Source organism: Labeo rohita, chromosome 13 (genome assembly GCF_022985175.1).
Source record: "Labeo rohita strain BAU-BD-2019 chromosome 13, IGBB_LRoh.1.0, whole genome shotgun sequence".
NCBI lineage: Eukaryota > Metazoa > Chordata > Actinopteri > Cypriniformes > Cyprinidae > Labeo > Labeo rohita.
The window spans coordinates 25239618-25261699 of NC_066881.1; the positions used below are offsets into that span (position 1 = coordinate 25239618).

Consider the following 22082-nt stretch of genomic DNA (forward strand, 5'->3'; position numbering starts at 1 on the left):
TCAGGCCATGGGAACTTGAATGTGCTGATGTGACATTTTTATTGTGTAAATAATGAAATGCTCTGTGACGTCACTGCTGGATTCTTTGTGCTTATTTGCCCTTGGTGTTTTGCTGCATGAGTCTCTATGATCAGCTACAGTGTCTTAACATTGTATCAGCGCAGCACAGAATCATGTATGTATTTGTTATGAAATATTTAATTTTTTGTGTATCAGTAGTATGTTTAGAAATACACGAGGGCGTAATGTCATGATCTCTGTTTGAGTTGTGTGTGAGAGACTGTTGAATAAATGTTGTCATTTCCATAGATAAAAGTCCTGAATTGCATCAGTAGTCTTGGAAACATTTTTTTTATCATCTAATTCTCTAAAGGTCCACTTAATTGCTTTAAAACACGCAGCATTTTTCTGTTTTGACGTCATTTCAGTTGACACTGAAAGATGGTGGCCGTGGGACATATCAAGCAGTCATGTCCCCTTAAATAGCCAATAGGGTTTTGTTTATATCACAGCTTGGGCCAGAGCTGTTGAGCTCCATAAAGCCATATTTGACAGCGTATGACAACCACAATCTTAACCACATCACAATAAAATAAATCATTGCGTCCGAAAGCCTAGACAGCTGACTTGCTGCCTCGCTGCCTTTTCAGTCAATGACTTTGCAGGCAGTGTTTTTGCATGAAGGCACCTCATAAAACTGATTTCGGACAGACAGTATAACGGTTTAATGATCTACAATGAAATGGGATGAGTTTTGATGATAACTAAAGAAATATTTAGATACTATAGTATTGGTTTCTCACTAGAAATAACATCAAAAGTGATTTCAGATGCCATCTTTATTTATTTTTTTAGCTCAACCGTCATGGAATGGAACGTATAGAATTGTGGGATGATGCCTTCAAAATTCGATTAGAAGAAGGTACTTCTGTAGACAGGAAGTGAAATCGAATTTATATTCAGACGTGCCTTGATGCCTTCCTGTCTACAAAGCAAGATGAGTCTTTGAGAATAAAAAGTATTTAAATTGTATTTATGTAAATAACCAATCGTTTCGCTAGATAAGACCCTTCTCCCTTGGCTGGGATTGTTTACAAACGCATTTGGGATCATTTAAAGCCGCATTTAAACTGCCTTTTGGAAGTTAAAAATCAGGGCACAATAGCAGTCCATTATATGGGGAAAAATACTGAAATGTTTTCCCTCAAAAACAATTTACAACTGAAGAAAGAAAGACATGAACATCGTGGATGACAAGGGGGTTAGTAAATTGTGTAATTTTTTTGTTCTGGAAGTAAACTTATCCTCTAAAGTCTTGGTTAAGCATTAACTTGGAGATTCAGTGTGAAATGACAATATAAATATTAATAAGCTAAATATTAATTACAGAAAAAGGTGCAATTAATTATTTTCTTTAAATCTACTGGCACTCCTATTATCCTTTTATAGTTGTTGGTGTTAGTAATATTAGTTAATTTTCATGCTGAATATGCATTTCAACTTAATTTCTAATTTTATAGACCCACCCAGAACATGAGGACAGCCCCCACTCCCTTTAAATTTTAATTTTTTTCAAATTAAGATAAGTGAATAGCCCTGTTTTAGACAGTAACGTATTAGAGCCATTGCTCATGGGGACTCACATCAACACAAAGGTTTGTGCTTTCATAACGTTCTTTTATTATTTATTAAAATTGCTTAGAACAAATACAAATAACGAACAAACAAACACAAATAATGAACACAAAATACACTAAAAACCATGCTTTTGCACTTTAAGCAGCAGCTCATCACACAGTTCTGTGACATCTTTGACTTCTTTTGCCTGAGAAGAGAAAATAGAGATGTTACAACATTTTAAAAAACAATTCAGAACTACACTCAAAAGGAAACCACTGTAAGAGTGACTTCCCCTGTGTGCGCGTGCATTTACCTTTTGTTCCAGATCCTTTTCTAGGGACTGAACTTTCAGCTGTTCTCTCTTGAGCTGCACCTCCAGTGTTGCCACCTCTGCGCCCGTTTTAGTACGAATCTCAGCTATGGCCTTATTCGCTCTGAAATAACATCAGCGCAATTAGCGATGCTCGTAGATGTATTAAATCGATCAACATACATTATGCAAGACTGTATTATCACATTCATAAATGTGTTTCAGACTGTTTGAGCACATACTGATCTAGTTTCTCCTCAGCATGGGCCTTCAAAGCTTGATAACGCTTTTCTTCTTTCTGCAGCCTGTCCATGCAGTTCTGTGCATACTGCTTTAGAGTTTCCTCATTCTATAGAACAGAAATTGTTTTAAAACAACACCACACATTATACACTGCCATTTTGATTTGAGATGAAGTCTGGAAGTCCTAATTCAGAAGTCTCAAAGCATACCTTTTTGAAGCCCTCGATGACTTCCTTGCATCTGTCAAGGCGTTTGACAACAGATGAGAAGGATCTCTCCAACTCATTCAACTCTTTGGACAGCTGATCTTTCTCCTGAAGGACTCGCTCCAACTCCATTTTTGCCAAATCTTCCTTCTGTTTATGCTCATCTGTAAACACACAGGATGTGATAGTATCTGACATACTGCCTTTAAATTAAATGTACTGAATCTGATCAAACAAGTACTTTACCTGTGATTTGAGTGATGGTGGCCTCAAATTCTGACACTATAAACCTGAGAAGAAACAAACAAAAAAAAAGCTTAAGACTGGTGAGCTGTTCAAATGTCAGTCATGCATTAGGGGTCCCACACTTTTTGACTGATCCAGTAAATCACAAGTGACTGGAAAAACACTTTTAATCATTCATTAGAGAACCAAATGACTGACTCATTTGAGAATCCAACTGAGAAAAAAAACAAAACAAAAAAAAAAAAAACACTCAAATGAACGAGTAAGAATTCAAGAGTAAGATCAAACTGACTGAAGGTACAATTCTAGGTTTTCCATGATTGTATGAACCTTAAATTCATTAATTCTCCAGGTATTATGTGAAAGCATTTGTGACACTGGACTACAAAACCAGTCATAAGGGTCAATTCCTTAAAAAATGAGATTTATATGTGACCATGGACCACAAAACCAGTCGCTGGGGTATATTTGTAGCAATAGCCAAAAATACATTGTGTGGGTCAAAATTATTGATTTTTATTTTATGCTAAAAATCATTAGGAAATTAAGTAAAGATCATGTTCCATAAAGATATTTTGTAAATTTCCTACTGTAAATATATAAATACGTAATTTTTCATTAGTAATATGCATTGTTAAGAACTTTATTTGGACAACTTTAAAGGCGATTTTCAATATTTAGATTTTTTTGCACCCTCAGATTCCATATATTCAAATAGTTGCATCTCAGCCAAATATTGTCAACAAACCATACATCAATGGAAAGCTTATTTATTCAGCTTTCAGCTAATGTATTAATCTCAATTGAAAAATTGACCCTTATGACTGGTTTTGTGGTCCAGGGACAAATATCATCTGAAAGAATAAACAAGCTTTCCATTGATGTATGGTTTGTTAGGACAATATTTGGCAGAGATACAGCTATTTGAAAATCTGGAATCTGAGTGTGCAAGTTTTCCAAATGCAGTTCTTAAAAATGCATATTACTAATCAAAAATAATGTTTTAATACATTTACGGTAGGAAGTTTACAAAATATCTTCATGGAACATGATCTTTACTTAATATCCTAATGATTTTTGGCATGAAAGAAAAATCGATAATTTTGACCTATACAATGTATTGCACAATATACCTGTGCTACTTATGATTGGTTTTGTGGTCCAGGATCATGTGTCTAATCGGAGACTTACAACATGTGCTGATTCTCTAGTTGCAGCTTCTCAATCTGAGTTTTAAGCTCTTGTTGCCGTTCCTCCGCCTAAGAAAAGAAAACCAAAACGTTAGAGACCAATCTGACGTGTGCCAGTTATCTTATGAGAGTCTATGGGAGCCAACCTGTCTCTCTGCTTTCTGTAATGCAGCATCCATGTCTCTCTGACTGTACTTGAGAACCTCTATGATGGAGTCCTCAGTCTTCACCGGCTGTTTTAAAGTGGGAACCAGCAGATCCAGAACAGTTGGATCTGGCACCACAGCTTCCACTACCTGGAGATGAACAGACATTGTAAAATGGACTCTGTTTCAGTGCCTACTAATATATCAAAATGTTAAAGACAAAACAAAGCATTGAAGTTTGTGCCATCATCTTACTGGTGGAGGCAAATCATCCAGCAGCTTCAAACTGTCACTGTGAGACTTCTGCTTTACTTCAGACTTCGCAGCCTCCATCATTCTAACATGCAAAGAACAAATGCATAATTATTGTAACGTGCATTGGGCCATTTAAAGGATTAGTTCACTTCCGGAATAAAAATTTCCTAATAATTTACTCCATGTCATCCAAGATGTTTATGTCTGTCTTTCTTCAGTCAAAAAGAAGTTACGGTTTTTGAGGAAAACATTCTAGGATTTCTCTCCATATAGTAGACTTCAATGGTGACCAACAGGTCGAAGGTCCAAATTACAGTTTCAATGCTATTTAAAGGCCTCTACATAATACCAACCGAGGAATATGATTTTTGCCTAGCAACCCAATCTGTCATTTTCTTAAAATTAAAATGTATTTTAAACTTTTTAACCAGAAATGCTCATCTTTTTTCCTCAAAAACCTTAATTTCATTGCAACTGAAGACAGGAAGACATGAACATCTTGGATCACATGGAGGTGAGTAAACTATCACAAAGTTTTTACTCTTGAAGTGAGCAGCTTCTTTAAAGTTAATATAAATGTTTAAAAAGACTGACCTGATGGCAAGAGAAGGCCGTGGCAGGCTAAATCCAGAGTTGCCACTGTCCACTCCAGTTTTCTTTGGACTGTCCTTCAACAGTGGGTCAAACTTCAAATATAGTGACTGCTTCCGCAAGGCAGACTCCTTGAACTATAAAAAAAGTGTTTTAGTATAGCACTGAACAACTGAAATTTTGCTTAATAAACAGTGGACTCGGTGCAGCATTTTCATTGAAGAAAAAAAAAAAAAAAAACATTGAATGTATTACTCTTGCACTAACTGGGTTGTTGGAAAGCCTCATAAAAGGAAAACACTCACAGTGCTTGATCCAAACTGCTCCAGATAATCAATCTGCCCATCAAAATCTCCCCCTGGCATAACTGAGACAAAGAGAACCATATTGCTCACAATGTCAAAGGCCTTGCAACAGATCAGTCCGTTTAGTTCAAACACAAATGCGGCCATGTACACTCACACAATGCTCCCGGCACAAATTCATCTTCACTTGGTGCTGCCACACCAAGATCACAGGTCTGGTTCTGTAGATCCACTTTAAATTCTGATGTTGACATGAGATCTGGTTCCTGTGTTGCTGGATTCTGGGGTATGTTTGTGTTGGACACAGTGAATGACTCTACATCTTCTGCCAGCTAATAAGAGAATGAGTAACAACATGATCATAATTTGTGGAAACAAGTTTTTTGTTGAATTTGTAAATATAAAAGACACTCTTACCTGCTTAGTGACAGGAAGATCAATTTCTGCCATGTTCCCATCGGTTTCAGAAACTGCTGGGGGAGACCTGAAGAAGAAAAAGAAAAATCTGAGTTTAAGATTATTTACATTTATGCATTTGGCAAAAGCGTTTTTCCAAAGAAACTTTCATTGCATTCAGGGTACATAATTAGTTCATGCATTCCCTGGAAGTCAAACCCATGACTTCAACTTTACCTGTAGCTCAAGTTACTAATCGCTACTAAGAAATTACATGCATTACATTTTACATTTACAGATGCTGTACGAGCTCTGGTTTCTGTACCTGTGCTCTGATTGGTCATCTTGTGCAGGGGTTTCAGACTGGTCATCCTGTGCAGGAGCCTCAGGCTGTTGAACTGGAGCTGGTGCTTTCATCAAAACTGGGCTGGTCTGGACACCACGTGGTGGAGAGTTACCCATCTTAGCCTTTGTGCCAAAAGGGTTAAAGTTTGGGTCGTCAAAATCAAAGGTGTAAGAACCTTGAGACGTAGGAATGTCCACAGGTTCTGTCGCCTCTGGATTCTTAGGAGACAACTGCTTGGGTTCTGGTTCTTTCTTTTCTGTGGTTGGTGCAACTGGTTTTTTCGTCACAGGTTTTGCACCTGCAGGTCTTTTGACCCCAAGACGTTTCGGAGGAGGTTTGCGCTTGACTTCAGTACCATCATCAAAATTAAACTCTAGTAGCATCTGGTTCTCTTTAGGGGGCACTGTAGATAAGCCCTCTGTGGCTGTGGAGTTCTCCTGAGGTGGCATGGGGGTATCTGAAGATGTTGGGACATCTGGGGTCTGGACTGAAAGCTCTGGTTCCTGTTTAACTTCTTGGCTTGGCAGGGGTGGATCGGAAACTACTGATGCCTTGCCAATCAGAGGAGAGTTTGGGATCTTTGAGCCACCAGTTTGAAATGGGTTGAGCGATTCAAGATTGTCAAAATCCAAGTTGTAGGATCCCGCAGGGGGTAGTGGTGAGTCTTGGGCCTCAGGTTGATCTTCCAAAATAGGAATCTGCTGTGGCACTTTTGCTGGTTCGATCATATCGGACTCTTCCACATCTGTTGCGCTGTTTTCAATGTTGTCAGTTTTGAGGATGACGGTGCCCTCTGCTGAAGATATGTTGTCAGAACATTCTGCAAGAGAATTCTCCACTGATGGGACAAAGGGAAGGGTCTCATCAAGTCCAGCATCAGTCACCTCTGGAACCTCAGCCTGAGGTGCAGAAACAGGGGCTGCGGTTGTATCCGACTCTACAAGCTCTGATATCCAAGACTCGGGTAAAGCAGAAGATTTAGGAGGAGAATTCTGCATTTTACTGGAGCCCTGGAAAGGGTTGATGGCATCTAGATTGTCAAGATCGAGGGTATAGGCACCTCTGCTCTGAACAGGCATATCATCATCAGGGTAAGCAACGCTGTTACTCTGGATGTCAATCGGTGCGGTGGAAGCGTTATTTAACAGTGATGTCCTGCAAATTCAATTTTACATGTTAGTAGATTTCACCATTTTCATGTAAATGGATTACTATGAATGTTACTAATACATGAATTTTACTAGTTGTGAATGAACAAAGGTGCTTAAAGAGATAGAGATAGTTCACCCAAAAATGAAAATTCTGTCATTAGTTACTCACCCTCGCGTTGTTTCAAACCCATAAGACATTTGTTCAGCTTTGGAACACAAATTAAGATATTTTTTATAAAAACTGAGACCTCTCTGGCCCTGCATATACAGCAACACAGCTGACAAATTCAAGGCCCAGAAAGGTAGCAAGGACCTTGTTGAATGGTCCATGTGACAACACACCAGGGTTCCCACACCTTGGTAACTTCAAATTCAAGGACCTTTCAAGGACATTCCAGGTAAAACACCCTCAAATTCAAGAACTTAATGTAGGGACACATTTCAAGTGAGAGCAAAGTTACATCTTGTTACCTTGTAAGATACACTGTTACAATTTTAATTTGTCAAACAACTATGCAAAAAAGCATTTTATTCTAACTTCACTTGCTATTTTTGCAATGTTTCACAGTGTGTCTGTGAAACAATGGTTGAGGTACCATTGTAGTAGTTTTGTGCGTGCTTGAACGTCAAGGCAACGTTTTTTTTGGGTTTTTTTTCCAAATTCACAAACTTTCAAAGATTTCAAGGACCCGTGGGAATCCTGGACATACAGATGAACCTCTGATGTCACATGGACTATTTTAACAATGTCCTTACTACCACTCTAGGCCTTGAATGTGGTAGTTATGTTGCTGTCTATGCAGTTTTAGAAAGCTCTCGGATTTCATAAAAAATATCTTAATTTGGGTTTTCGAAAACCAACGAACAAATCTCTTACAGGTTTGAAATGACATGAGGGCAAGTAATTAATGACAGATTTTTCATTTTTGGGTGAACTACCCCTTTAATGAAATGACTTCGAACATTATAACATGTTTATAAATAGAAACAGTGTTTGTGGGGAGGTTATGGCAACATCACTGGAAGTCTGGGGAAATGTGGGTCAGTTAGCAGTACCATTGGCTAGGTGCCAGCATGAGAACTAGGACCTTTTTTTTTTTATTGAAAATGAGTATGAATATGTACAAACAAATAGGATGTTTAAAGAAAATGCACTTAGAATAGTGTGCAAGATATTTCTACAGCCCTAAACAAGATTAAAATTAGCTTACTGGTCAGTAGAGGCCGTGAGAGTCTCCAGTGCTTTACTGCTGTCCTCCTGGCTGGATGGCCTACTGGTGCGGCTCGGGGACATGATCTTCTTTGTGACTGGGTCCCGCCGTGGAGTTTGAAAACAAACCTATACAAAAACAAAAAAGAACTATGTAAATCTAAACTCCAGTAAAGCCTGACAACACAGTCAACAAATGCTTTATACCATAACCGCTGAAAAGTTTTGGGTATATTTTTTTTTTAAAGAGAAATTACTGATTTGTTAACAAAAGTGTTCATATATTGCTCTTTTGAACTTACTACTCAAAGAATATTGAGTATCACTGCTTCTACTAATCAGCACAACCGTTTTAAAATTGTTAAGTGTTTCTTAAAGGGTTAATTCACCCAAAAATGAAAAATTGTCATTACTTATTCTCGTCGTTTCAAACCTGTAATACCTTCGTTCATCTTCAGAAAACAAATTAAGATATTTTTTTAATCAAATCTGAGAGCTTTTTGGACCCTCCATAGACAGCAAGGCAACTACCACGTTCAAGGCCAAGAAAGGTAATAAGGACATTGTTAAAAAAGGTCTATGTGACATGAGGTTTGAACTTCACTTTTATGAAAACACAACTATATCAAATTCTTCTCTTCTGCGTCAGTCAAAGTGTTCCCAAGAATACCTTGACGCACACGTGTACTACCTTTCTGAAAATGTAACATGGTAGTTGCGTTGTTGTCTATGGAGGGTCAGAATGCTTTTGGATTTCACCAAAAAAATCTTCGTTCATATTTTGAAGAATGACATGAGGGTGAGTAATTAATTACAGAATTTCCATTTTTGGGTGAACCAACCATTTAAGCACCTAATCAGTAAGAATGACTTCTAATCATGTGACACTGAAGACTGGAGTGACTGCTGAAGATGCATCTTTGCTATCAAAGGAATAAATTATGTTTCTATATATTAAAATAGAAACCAATTTACTACAACTAAGATTTGTTTATTACACTAAATAAAATGCAGAAGCACACAAATTGCATGTTAACCTCTAGAAAACCCACCTTTGCTCCTCTATGCGCAGTCCTGCTGATGTTGTCAGCCTGGGACTGCCGCAGGATCGAGGGCCTGCCAGTTGGCTGATCCAATGCGAAAATGTCACAAGCGGCTTCAGAAATACTGTTCATTCGTACAGCTCCCTGATTCTCCTTTAGCGCCTCAGAACTCATGCTGCAAAACAGAAACACACAGAATATGACAACATGGGCTTTGAAAAGCCACACCCAGTGGGCACCACACACAGCTGGTTTTACTGATAAGACCCGGAGGCGGGCATCTGACCTTTTTAACCCAACACCCAGAGACCTTTTAAAATCTGTTGCATTTCTTTTGAGCATCAGTAAGAGATGAGGCTAACCCACTGTGACTAACAACCCAAACATGTGACATCAACCGGTGCAATTCAGCCATGTGCTGAGGGAACAAAGTAGCTCTATATCTGTGAAGGAATCATCCCTTAGAGAGATGGTCAAAGGTTATAACAGACAGCCAGCAACAAACTAAGCATTCTGATGGTGGCAATAGTGGCATATGTTCTACCAGACACTCTTGATGGCAGTTTTTTTGTATGAGAATAAGGAGGAACAAGGAAGAGACTGAAAAAAATCTTCAAAGAATCATTACCAATGTTGGCCTCATCTGTCCTTCCCTGGATTCTGCTCAACTATGTAGGATTGACAATAAGACTGTCAGCTTTGTAATGACAGGCACTTCTGACAGCTTCTCTCGTCTACAGTCTACCTGGACAGGTGATAAACAGCTCACCATCATAAATGAGATTATCAAGTTGTAACCTGGACACAGTGAGATCTAAGACCAAGCCCCAACTCCAGTGCATATGAAAGAAAGAAAATAAAAAGACCAAACAAGAACAGCCAGTGGACTGAGTGGGAAATTTAGCCAATTTCAAATTCCACTATTTATTAAATGAGTGAAACTGAAGTCATTTCCAACTAGTTTCCACTAGACTCACATGTGCCCACATGGATGACAGGGCTGATTAGAAATCACAACATGAAACAACCATAAATTTGAGGATAGGCAAAAAACTAACTTTTTTTTTTTTTTTAACGTTCTACGTCTCTAACGTTAAACCTCTAACAATGACCAAACAATTTATTTTCAGAACAATCCATTATTATTTAAATAGTTACATTTGCTAACAAAATAAGGGGGAAAATCTCTAAAAAAAAAAGTTAGATAAAATATATTTATTTAAAAATGACAGCGTCATATGAGCAGTTACCAACATCCTAGTAACTAGCACTAGCAAATGAGCCAATAGCATCTATCGTTACTTTTGCTGTTCATTATCGCTCACTATATATGTGTATAAGGTTTCCTAAAATACATACCTTATTCAGATTGCTCAAATCTAACACATAAACCGTTATCTTCTCAGAGAAAGACAGCACGACACACACTGAGGCTCCTATGCGTTTATAACTTTCTACTGTTTGAAACGGTTCAAATTTAAACTACACAGTTTCAGCCAATTAAACGCAAGATTCGGCGCCCAACAGGCGGGGTGATCATATGAACCGACCAATAGCAATGCGGGTCGAACTGTGTCGTCTCAGAGCCTAGTGGATGTTCTTTTGATAGACATTTAAATCAACCAATGGGGAAAAGTCACTGACGCAGACAGTTTATGAAGCCAAATAAATATGACCTCGCTTAACCCTTTTACCAACGACTTTACACTAAAGTATAAAAAGCTGTCAGCGTAAACTACTGTTGTTGTTGCAGTTTAAATATTAAATATAAGTGTCTGTGGTGTTTTCGTCATAGAGTCTTTCGCTTTACACATTTATTTAAAAGATACATTTTTTATTATTATTATTTTATATGTTACAATTTACTTTTATTATTTTTCCTATAAAAATAGGAATGAAAATAAAATAGGAATATGAAAATAAACTAAGCAAAGACAGATTTTTTAGTTAACTATCCCTTAAATAAAAAGCACTGAAAATAGATGCTTATTGTGGTTTTAAATAAAAACACGTGATCTGTATGCAATACAACTACCCACCTTATTTTTCAATACGGAAGTAAGCTGTTTTCTGGTAATGTGTTAGACGTCCTGTTCATAGTCCACCATAGGGAAACAACGAGAAGAAAATCGAAGTGCAGTAAACGGTAAAACAGTTTGCACTACAAACCAGTGTGTTAATAATTAAGATAATACATTAAAATAATATGGTAAGACACCAGTTTGCAATATCAAGCAGCAAAACGAACTTTTTGTGCAGCTAAAAATAGCTGGAATTGGATGAGACCGGAAGCCAGACACAAAAAAATGTACAAATGGCTGCACCCACTCTTATGGGAAAAATAAGGTTGAAAAAAACAGTTCATAACAGCACAAACAACAAAAACGATGAAGGGATCTATTATTTATGCGTCTTTCTTCCACCAGAGGGCAGCAATGGATCAACTAATACCAAACTGCATGGCTTTTTGAGATCAACAATGGGCAGAAATTGCTTTTATATTTGTATGAGGATTTTTATATATAATATGCATGTATATAAAATGTTTTAATGCATTGCGGATTAAAGCTCATTTTTACATTTTAAAAAGCTTGAAAAATCAGAGTATGAATCTGAAAACAAGCAAGAGCGGAAAAAAGAGGGAGGGCAGGGAAGAGAAGAGAGTTACATAACAATGGCATGTTTGTGCTGAGGTCAGCCAGTGCACTCCCTCTCCCTACACTACTGACCTATATTCAGCTTACATCAGTCGAGGCTACATATACACTAAACATCCATGATTAATCACAGAACACGGTTTCACAGGCTACAGGGTTCTTCTTTCCCAGGTGACTGTACTTATTTTATTTTTTGCATTGTTTTTTAAGCTATAACACAAATATGCATTGAGTTTGAATCATTTGAGTAGTTTTTATAGTGCTTGCAGAGTGCAAAAATATAATAAAATGTAAATGTACACCACAAAAGTACAGTTCTTGGTTTTGTATGTGCTGCATAGTTCCCATACAGACAGAAATTACATGCAGATCCATAACTAATTTAGTTGCACCCCTTTTTCTCTTTTTTCCATTTTCTTTTAGGTAATTGCCTAGCTGTCTAACACACCCTTGCATATTTAGGAATTATTGCTTTATTGCCTTTTTGAAATTATGCATCTCTTTACCTATTATATCCAGCTTGTACACGGAATGCCTGTAATTTAATATTGCATTCAGGCAAACTGTGAACGGCTTCAAAGACCATGCATTGAAGTGCAGTCGTGGTGCTCCCGATAACTGAAGCTTTGGTCTGATGGCTGGGAGTCTAAAATCTCATTGAAGACAAAACCCCAAATAGACAAAGACCCCCCACCAATCTAATGCCTCCCCCCCACCCCCCGTGTCTGAGATACAAGCTCCTCAGCCAATCACAGCACAGAGGGGCGGTTTCAAATGATGCCACTGGGTCTAGGTTCAGTTGAAGGCTTTCTCTATTCTTCTGAGAGTGCATCCACACAATGCAACAGCTGTTTCAAACCAGCGTGTACACATAGACACAAACTCCTGAAATCCTATCTAAAAAGCACTTAGGAGTCAAATACACTGTTAAAAAAAAACTAGTTGAAGTTATAAGTAAACAAAGATTGGAGTATATTTTACAAGAAAATACTATTTAAATTTTTCTACTTCAAACTGTTTTATTCAATGTGTGAAATTTACTAGCAATTTCTGAGTGAAAAGAGTTTCTTTTTTTTCTGTGAGCTTTAAAAAATCAAGTACAGGCATGTATTTCCTGCATTTAAGATATCAGTTTTAATTTAGTTTTAGTTTATTAGATGTAATACAAGATAATCTTGATTTTGTTAAATCCAGATGTCATTATCCAACTTTCAACAACAGGGATGGTCCAATGACTCAAGGACAGTAACAGTTTGACAATTATTGAAAAGGTGACTATATATTACATATAGATCTATTTGGCATGCATTTAAAGTTGGTATGAAATCTAAGTGTGACCGATTTTACTATCATATTGTGTGCATTTCTGAGTGAAATGGCTATCAAACAATATTAAAAACTGTGAGAAGTGAGTGTTGCATACTGGAATATAGGCAGATCTGAATGTAGTTGGTTTAATTGAAGTGTGGCCTTGTGTACATCTGCAGAGAGAATCACAGGAAGGGCACGTTATGATTAAAGATTATGTCAAAAATGAATGCACAGATAAATCATTCACAATAAGACCAGTAACATGTATTAAATATATACTAATATATCAAAAGATTTTTAATGTTTTTTAAAGAAGTCTCTTCTGCTTACCAAGCCTGCATTTATTTGATCCGAAGTACAGCAAAAACAGTAAACTTTTGAAATATTTTTACTATTTACAATAATTTCTATTTGAATATATTTTAAAATGTAATTTATTCCTGTGATTTCAAAGCTGAATTTTTAGCATAATTACTCCAGTCACATGATCCTTCAGAAATCTTTCTAATATTATGATTTGCTGCTCATAAAATATTCATTTATAATAATAATAATAAAAATAATAATAATAATTATTATTATTATTATTATGTTGAAAACAGCTGTGTAGATTTTTTTCAGGTTTTTTTGATGAATAAAATTTATCTGAAATAGAAATTTTGTAACATTATAAATGACTTTATCATCACTTTTGATCAATTTGAAGCATCCTTGCTAAATAAAAGTATCAATTTCTATCATTTCCTTCCCAATAAATAAATAAATAAATAAATAATACTGACTCCAAGCTTTTGAATGGTTTAGTGTATAATGTTGCAAAAGCTTTTTTCAGATAAATGCAAAATCTTGGGATCTTTCTATTCATCAAAGAATCTTGAAAAAATTTACTCAACTGTTTTAAATATTTGTGATAATAATAATAATAATAATGCTGTTTCTTGAACAGCAAATCAGCATATTAGATTATTTTTGAAGGATCATGTAATACTGACGACTGGAGTAATGATGCTAAAAATGTAGCTTTGATCACAGGAATAAATTAAAATATATTCAAAAAGAAAGCAGTTATTTTAAACCATGAAACATATTTCACAATATTACTGCTTTTGCTGCATTTTGGATCAAATAGATGCAGGCTTGGTGAGTTGAAGATCTTACTGTTCAAAAACATTTGACTGGTAGTGTATATAGGGTCCATTTCGTGTTTGTGCTGACTTCAGTAGTGTCTAAAAGTGTGATTATATATATGGGTGGCGAAGTTAAGACGTGTATTGCAGCCAGATGGCTGTAGTGTTTAAACCAATGAGATTAAGGTTACTTCAGATCAGAGATTTGAGCCAAAAGCACACCCAATAAAGGCTGTTGCTGATTTAGTTTTTTTTAAAAAGAATGTATAGACAAAGAGGTTCTAAACTTAAGAGTAAGTAAAATGGAATAAACTTGCTTCTGTGCCACACCCAGACCAAAACGTTTACAGTGAGGTGAGAGACAGACTGAGAGAGGGAGAGACATAAACACTGCCTATGTAACTCCAGTTACATAACTCTCTGACAAAAAAAAATGAAAGAAGAAATGAAAGAGATTTTAGAAAGAAAGAATCATAGACAGGATTAGGAAGTGGGAATGAAATAAGTGAGTGTGTGTGGCATAGATTAGCTTCATTAGGATCAGTGGGTCACCATTTGTTTGGAGCTGTCTGACTTCCTGTGATTCTATGGGAAAGGAATCTGGGTCAGTGGGCAGCGATGGTGCTGGTTCGGGCTGTATGTCTGAGAGAGACTGTTTATGTGTGGATTCTTATGTAATAGACCTTGAATAAAAGGGAAAAAGGGAGTGATATGACCTTTTTAGCGCTTTTGGAAAATAAACACACCAGATCCCAATAGCTGAACTATAACAAAAATGTCCAGTAAACAAAGTTACAGTGGAATTGTACAACCAGTAACTTTACCCATTTCTCTTTTTTAGCTAAAAAACAATATACACTCCTGTTCAGAATTTTTATTTATTTATTTATTAAAAGAAGTGTCTAATGCTCAATAAGTCTGTATGTATTTATTTGAAAAAAAAAAAAAAAAAAAAAAACATTAATATTGTTAAATGCTATCACAATTTTAAAATGAAATTTTAGCAACCATTACTCAAGTCTTCAGTGTCACATGATCCTTCAGAAATCATTCTAATATGCTGATTTGGTGTTTTTTAAAAAAACATTTTTCATCAATGTTAAAAACAGTTATGCTGCTTAATACTTTTGTGGCAATCATTATACTTTTTTTTCAGGATTTTTAATGAATAAAAAGTTCAAAAGAACAGCATTTATTAGACCTTTTTGTAACAACACACTGAACTGATCCCAGTGTGGTGAAGAAATACACAGGAAAAGGCATAGTGCTGCTTGCATCACTTCCTCTTTTAGCTTCCTGCATCCCAAAATGCACTTCTCCCACTTCTGCAGCCTAAAGAATTAATTTGAACAAAGAGACGTGTAAGGGAATGAATAAGCTTCCGTATGCAACTGACAAATTTTGCTTTTATTCAAATTGTAAGTAAAATGATACTCCCATAAGCACAAGTCAGTCTTCACACATCCACTGTGTCACTGTTTAACCTGTTGTTCAGGATAATGGGAGTAAAGGTGATTTCTGAACTACCTGTTTTTTACAAAATATCCAGACTACTTCCTCTTTCTGCTTCAACAGCAGGCACACAGAGGGAAGGATCTGAAAAACGTATCTTTACTTTAACCTTAATAGTTTTGTTGCACACAACTGATTAAATAGTGCAGGGCAAACATCTAATTTTTGGCAAGGATCCAAAAACCAACCTTTTAACCAGGTCAATCAAGACGTTTACATAAGCTTAAAACACATTTTGAAACCCTATATTGTAATTGTTAAAATGGTCACGGATCAGCGATCTCCGTGTAAAACTGATTGTGCAGACCAAACCGTAAGTCGTAGAGACTTGAAACTTGGAGGGATGTTAGTACTCACACTGCCTAAAACATGACCAAGGCTCGCCCTAATCGGCCTGACAGGGGCGCTACAGCAAACAAAAGTACAAAAACACTCATAATTCCTAAACCGTCAGTGGCAGACTGAAGTCTCTTATGACGTTGGAATTCTTGGCTCATGGCAGACAATGCATGCCTCAGATTTAACTGTTTGCAAAAAAACGTTTGCAAACTAGTCATAGTTTCTTCACCCGATCGGAACCAAACTAGTGCAGAAAGATTCTCTGGAGAGTGAATATCAATAATTATCAAAAAAGTTGAACTTTCCACTCACCATCGCAAAGGGATGCCAAAACATTCGAAAGGGACAGGGCCACTTTTAGTAAAACGCATATAACTCTTGAACGGAATGAGATATCGTTGCCAAACTCAGAACACATACATAAGAGCTCAATCAGAGGTCACAGGAAAAGTTGGCGGAGCTTGGCCACTTGGTGGCGCTATAAAAACTTAAAATTGGCTATAACTGCCTACACTGTAAAAAATAAAAAACACAATTTGAGTCAGCTTAAAATAATTTGTTACCCTGCTGCCTTAAAATTTTAAGTTCAGTCAACTAAAATATGTTTGGTCAACTTGAAATATTAATTTGTACTAAGTAACAACTTAGATATTTGTGTTTGCTAAACTTAACAGATGGGTAAGTAACCCAGTTGCCTTCAAATTTTAAGTTGAATCAACTCAAATATCTAAAGTTGTCACTTAGTATTATTTAACATTTCAAGTTAAATAAACTTTTTTTTGAGTTGACTGAACTTAAAATTTTAAGGCAGCCAGGTTACAAATTACTTTGTTGACTCAACAAATTGTTTTTTTACAGTGTAGTCTTGGTCCAAAGTGCCACAGGTGTCTTCAAGGACATTTGCGCATCTCAAAAAAACACGGCGTTTCAGCACCTGTTAGACTAGCTTATCGGAGGCCGATTGGAACGAAACTCGATGGGCCCTCAAAAAGTCTGAGAGAAATTTGAAAGAAATCGGGCACTTTCGCATTTTTCAAAGGCGTAAACAATTGTACGCATAGAAGAACCTTTCATTGTTTAAATGGTTCCGTAAAGAACTTTTAACATCTGAGGAACCTTTCTGTTTCACAAAAGGTTCTTTGTGGCAAAAGGAGGTTCTTCAGATTATAAAAAGGTAAGAAAGAGATGGTTCTTCTGTGGCATCACTGTGAAGAACCTTTTAAAGCACCTTTATTTTTAAGAGTGTACATGCGATATTAGTGCTATACGATAGAACTCATCCCGGATAACTTTGTCTCTAGAACCACTGCTGTCAATCAAATTGTTTGTTAAATGATTGAGATGTCAAAAACCTACATTTGCAAACTAATTCTAGGTTTTTTGCTCAATCTGGGGAGGGAAAAAAAAAGAAGCTGAAATTTGCCCCTTTGGGAGGCTATATTGGTTTCGTTTAGAAAAGGGACCTGGTGAACACATGCAACAAATTTTTAGGGAGATCAGACCACAGCTGGCACTATAACAAAAAAAGGACTCAAAAACACTGCATTTGTATAGTAAATGGTCTGAATTTGCCAAAAATGCTTTAAAATCATTGATTTAGGTGTATACAGCCTTGCTAAATATGTGAGGTCTTTTTCCTTAAATGCCTTAATGCCTTAAGTGCTTGAACCCCAGTAATCGCTGCTTGCAGCTATATTTATACGTTGGATTTTTCCTGTTATTTAGCAGAATTATGCCACTTATGCTAGATCAGGAACTAGAAAGAGCAACTCAGCAAGTTACAGTTATTTGGCAAGTTAGTTTTGGACCCAGGCTTTTCATTTCAGAAGAAAATGTGCTCAAAACCACTCGTCATTTTAGATGCTTTATTCTTTAACAAAATAGAATCTCTGTGCAGTTTGTGAGTAGATACAGGAGGAGAACATCCTCTGAATACAGTATTTACAGCAGATTTTGTACAGATCAAGTTATGAACAAGACACTTCAAATTTTCTACACAACGTGAACACCATGCTCCCCTTCACACCACCCACATGCATACAAACACCCACCCTTTTTGCTATGGAGGTAAATTCGTCAATATAACTTCCTCTGCATCGCTATCTGTTGAGGTTTATAAAGGCATTGCATGTGCACATTTGTCATTGTCTCCTCACACAAAGTTCTCCACGCCTCAACTAAAGTCTAAAGCCCAGCACACACATGTACAGATTGCTTCAAGAAGGACATAATTCATTGTGGTTTCAAAGATCTCCCTGCAGTGTTTTAAGTGTCATTTGACTGAAATGACACCAAGTTCTCATCCATAATGAGCTTTGGAAATATTGTGGAAATGTTTTTAAGAGTTCTGTAATACACTGATCCTGCGGAGAAGCTGCTGCTGTTTGGCTTTGAGTTTTCTCTTCTCCTGAGCTTGACGCCTTTGGCACGCATGCAGCTGGAACAAGTATTCCGTCGCCTGCGTCAGAATCGCCACCTTCGAGGTCTTTGAGGATGCCGACAGACCTGGAATCTCCTCTCGGAGCGCCTGAAATCTCGAGCGAAGGTCATCCCTCCTCTTTCTCTCCAGGAAGTTCCGACGCTGCTCGCTGGAGTCCTCGGAGTCTGATGTGGCAGGGGAAGACAGTGGAGATGAGGGAGAGGATGAAGACTCCAGGCGTGGCCGTTTGCTCACAGACTCTATCTCATCAAAGTCATCCTCAGGATCCGTGTCGGGGGAGGGGGCAGCGTAATTGTGCTGCTGCCGATGCAAAGACACGTGGAAGCGCTTGGGACACGGTCCAAATGGATCAGCGCTCACTGTAATGGTTACTGGTGTACGGCGACTTGGAGGGCGGCCACGCTTTGGTCGGTTGTCTACTGTCACCACATCAATCTCATCATCATCCTCGTCATCATCTGAGACAAAACATTTGGCACATTTAGGAAAAGCACTTCAAATTAATAGAGACATCTTTTCCAGCACACTTTAATAACCAAAAGAAAACACAAGACTGCTGTTTGCTGTCATTTGTCAAAATAAGGAAACGAATGCAATGCATCCACTGTGTAACAATTCACCAGTGTGATAGTGGTTTACACACTTCACCTCAGTAATAAATCAATCTGTTGACTTTTTGCAGTCCTTGGCAAGGAAGTTGCATTCCATCTCTACAGATACATAGGCTTTCTAAAACCATGTCAGCTTCTACTGTAATTTTAATGGCAAACGAATTTAAAAAGTTATCAAATTACTTGTTTAAGACACAAAGAAAAATTGCCAAAACAGATCAGGTGTGGCCAGAGCTGTTAAGTTTTTAATAACATTAAAATGGCTTTCATAACGAAGTCAAAATAAAAATTTAACTTAAAGGCTGTCTTGGAAACTAAGTACATGTGACCCTGGACCACAAAACCAGTCAAAAGGGTCCATTTTTAAAAATTGAGATTTACACATCACCTGAAAGAATAATTAAGCTTTCCACTGATGTATGGTTTGTTAGGACATGACAATATTTGGCTGAGATACAACTATTTGAATATGTGGAATCTGAGTGTGCAAGGCAAAAAAAAATAAAAAATAAAAAAAACAAAGAGAAATGCCTTTTAAAGTTGTCCAAATGAAGTTCTTAGCAATGCATATTACTTATCAAAAATTACATTTTGATATATTCACGGTACGAAATTTACAAAATATTTTCATGGACCATGATCTTAATATCCTAACGATTTTTGGCATAAAAAAAAAAAAATAGATAATTCTAACCCATACAATGTAGTTTTAGCTACTGCTACAAAAATAGCAGTGCTGCTTAAGACTGGTTTTGTGGTCTAGTGTCACAAATAAAAGATCACTTAAAATAAAGAAATGATATACACACATACTAAAAATAGGTCAAAGTTTCCTTTGAATGGAAGCGTTGCATGACCTTGCCTGCAGCAAAAATTGCTTTATAAAGTGAGCAGAGTTTCCCCTCACTACTGTGCAGGGAGCAGGGGGAAAAAAAAAAAAAAAAAAAAAAAAAAAAAAACTATGATTGGAGATGGAATAGACTACAGCACTTTGGGACGAGGAATGGAGTCCACTCCACATCGCCTGATGCTTTGGCTTCTTATGGAACAATTTATTTGGAGAGCTACATTAAACAGCTGTCTAAATAGCAAGTTAGATATTAATTACTTGGTTAACTTTCATCTTTATAACATCCTGTACAGCATATCACTTCATCGGCTCAGCGTTACTCGAAGTAATCATATCAACTCATGCCATCAATGCTGGGAGGTAATCGCAAGTGGTTCTTACCGGATGAATCCGAGCGACACTCAGAACCGGATGAACCCGCAGCCACTTTCTTGTTATGCGGGACAGGGAGTTCCAGGACTGCGGCGGGGTTTACACACTGTGCCGCCTGGGTCCCCGTCACGGGCGTGCCCGATGCGGCACGAACAGTCTTCTGTGCGGTCGAGGTCTGAATCTGAGGTGCCCCCGTTGCTCGCTCGCCATGAGCCACTTTTTCCAGCCGGTGACTCGTGGAAAAGCCACTCCACATGCAGTCTTTGATAACGATAGAGCCCAGATTGCCAAAAATGTCTAGTGGGTCGAACTTGTGCAGCCCCTCGTATTCCTCATCACATGGTAACACCTTTGGCGGTGCCCACCCGAGTCGGTCCCCCGGTAGTGGCAGTAGCCAGTCCCCATCCGGCGTCCTTGAGGGCGACATGGGCGGGGTGGGAAGCAGCTCGAATTTCTTCCATATATCCTCGCTCGGGGCTGTAGACTTAAAAAAATCCTCCTCGGTGTCCATCTCGTCGTAAAAGTAGTGCTCCATGTCCCAGCCGTACAGTATGTGAGTGTTGACTCCAGGCATCGCTGCAGAACTTCTACAAGATTATCTGTGAAGACAACGAGTCATTAGATCAAATGATGCCTTGCCCACGTGGAGTTCAAATGCGTCGCAATGCACAAGCGAAATGCACTCACTAATTGCATGCACTCACTCAATGCCTCGCTTAAACTCACAATATACTTTAATGCACATTTGCAGTGGTAAAAAGCCCAATATTTAGATGCAAGCACGTGATCACTAAATGCATTGCAAACACGATTTTTACACGCAAATTCGTATGCTATCAATTGCATTTATTAAATGCACTAACAATGCATAAGACTTAATACTTCTGTAGCACATGCATAACTACATATAATCGCATATAGCAAGCGTTTGCAATGCACCAAAACATCCCAAATAACACGTCAAGTTTATTTACACCAACAGGAAGTTATAACCAACCACTGCTGATTTAAAGTCCCACAGAAACCAACGGCTGCGATGTGAATGTAGTACTCTATTACTCCCATAAAGATTAGACGCACTAACAAGGTGGTAAAGGGAGCACCCGGTCCGATTAAAGGATCCAGGAAATGTTCAACAGCCCACGGGTTCACGCCAAAGTTCACCACGAAATTAACTTAGAATTCAGGTCAAAACAACTTAATTGTATCCTGATGTAAAAACGCACTTACCATGGGGTCGCAGACCTGCAAAGTCCAAGGAGAGTCTACGGGACGCGCAGAACAGAACAAAGAAGCGCAGCGTCCGGTAGAACTCCGGTACACACGCGCTCACTAAACAATAGTGCGCGCAAATCCAGCCGCCTTTGTTTTACGGCCGTTTAACCTGAACAACGAGAAAAGTTTTTTTTTCTCCCTTGCGGAAATAAAGCGGGTGTCCTGTTACAACGGCAGCAACGATCGATCCGCGTGGTGCAGTGCAGCCGCACCCTCCCCCAGCCCGCTGCCGGTAAAAGTGCTTTCGCGCCAGATCTGCGTCTTTGTGTGCAAGAGCTCAGCGTGGACCCACCCACCGGAGGCGCTGGGCGGGGAGAGCGTGTGAACCGC

General features: G+C 37.9%; 2 protein-coding genes across 6 annotated transcripts; both read right to left on the reverse strand.

Moving 5' to 3' along the window:
* Positions 1 to 1663: 1663 nt before the first annotated feature.
* Positions 1664 to 10735, reverse strand: tacc3 (transforming, acidic coiled-coil containing protein 3). Of its 5 annotated transcripts, XM_051126776.1 has the most exons (18): positions 10618 to 10723; positions 10236 to 10258; positions 9887 to 9999; positions 9268 to 9433; positions 8217 to 8344; positions 5834 to 7009; positions 5530 to 5596; positions 5270 to 5444; positions 5113 to 5174; positions 4811 to 4944; positions 4217 to 4298; positions 3962 to 4111; positions 3817 to 3884; positions 2626 to 2669; positions 2383 to 2543; positions 2173 to 2279; positions 1934 to 2054; positions 1664 to 1825 (listed from the first exon to the last, which is right to left on the reverse strand). In XM_051126776.1, exons 4-18 carry the CDS (start codon positions 9430 to 9432, stop codon positions 1754 to 1756), a joined length of 2712 nt encoding a protein of 903 aa, XP_050982733.1. In that variant the 5' UTR covers position 9433; positions 9887 to 9999; positions 10236 to 10258; positions 10618 to 10723; the 3' UTR covers positions 1664 to 1753. The 5 variants fall into 5 exon arrangements, with proteins under 5 accessions (XP_050982733.1, XP_050982732.1, XP_050982731.1 ...); XM_051126775.1 differs by lacking the exon at positions 10236 to 10258 and having other exon boundaries at positions 10618 to 10734; XM_051126774.1 differs by lacking the exon at positions 10236 to 10258 and having other exon boundaries at positions 9887 to 10003; positions 10618 to 10734.
* A 7320-nt stretch (positions 10736 to 18055) lies between these two features.
* Positions 18056 to 22082, reverse strand: mycla (MYCL proto-oncogene, bHLH transcription factor a). The gene is made up of 3 exons (XM_051125156.1): positions 21708 to 22082; positions 20487 to 21076; positions 18056 to 19102 (listed from the first exon to the last, which is right to left on the reverse strand). Exons 2-3 carry the CDS (start codon positions 21049 to 21051, stop codon positions 18543 to 18545), a joined length of 1125 nt encoding a protein of 374 aa, XP_050981113.1. The 5' UTR covers positions 21052 to 21076; positions 21708 to 22082; the 3' UTR covers positions 18056 to 18542.

What these genes read in the sequence shown, in the direction of transcription:
- tacc3 (XM_051126777.1), bottom strand. Translation starts at nt 9,432, where the DNA reads ATGAGTTCTGAGGCGCTAAAGGAGAATCAGGGAGCTGTACGAATGAAC. An exon ending in ATCTTCCTGTCACTAAGCAG is followed by an intron (nt 5,445 to 5,529) that starts GTAAGAGTGTCT and finishes TTCTCTTATTAG; the next exon opens with CTGGCAGAAGATGTAGAGTC. An exon ending in TACAGAAAGCAGAGAGACAG is followed by an intron (nt 3,885 to 3,961) that starts GTTGGCTCCCAT and finishes TTCTTTTCTTAG; the next exon opens with GCGGAGGAACGGCAACAAGA.
- mycla (XM_051125156.1), bottom strand. Translation starts at nt 21,051, where the DNA reads ATGCCTGGAGTCAACACTCACATACTGTACGGCTGGGACATGGAGCAC. An exon ending in GTGTCGCTCGGATTCATCCG is followed by an intron (nt 19,103 to 20,486) that starts GTAAGAACCACT and finishes GTTTTGTCTCAG; the next exon opens with ATGATGACGAGGATGATGAT.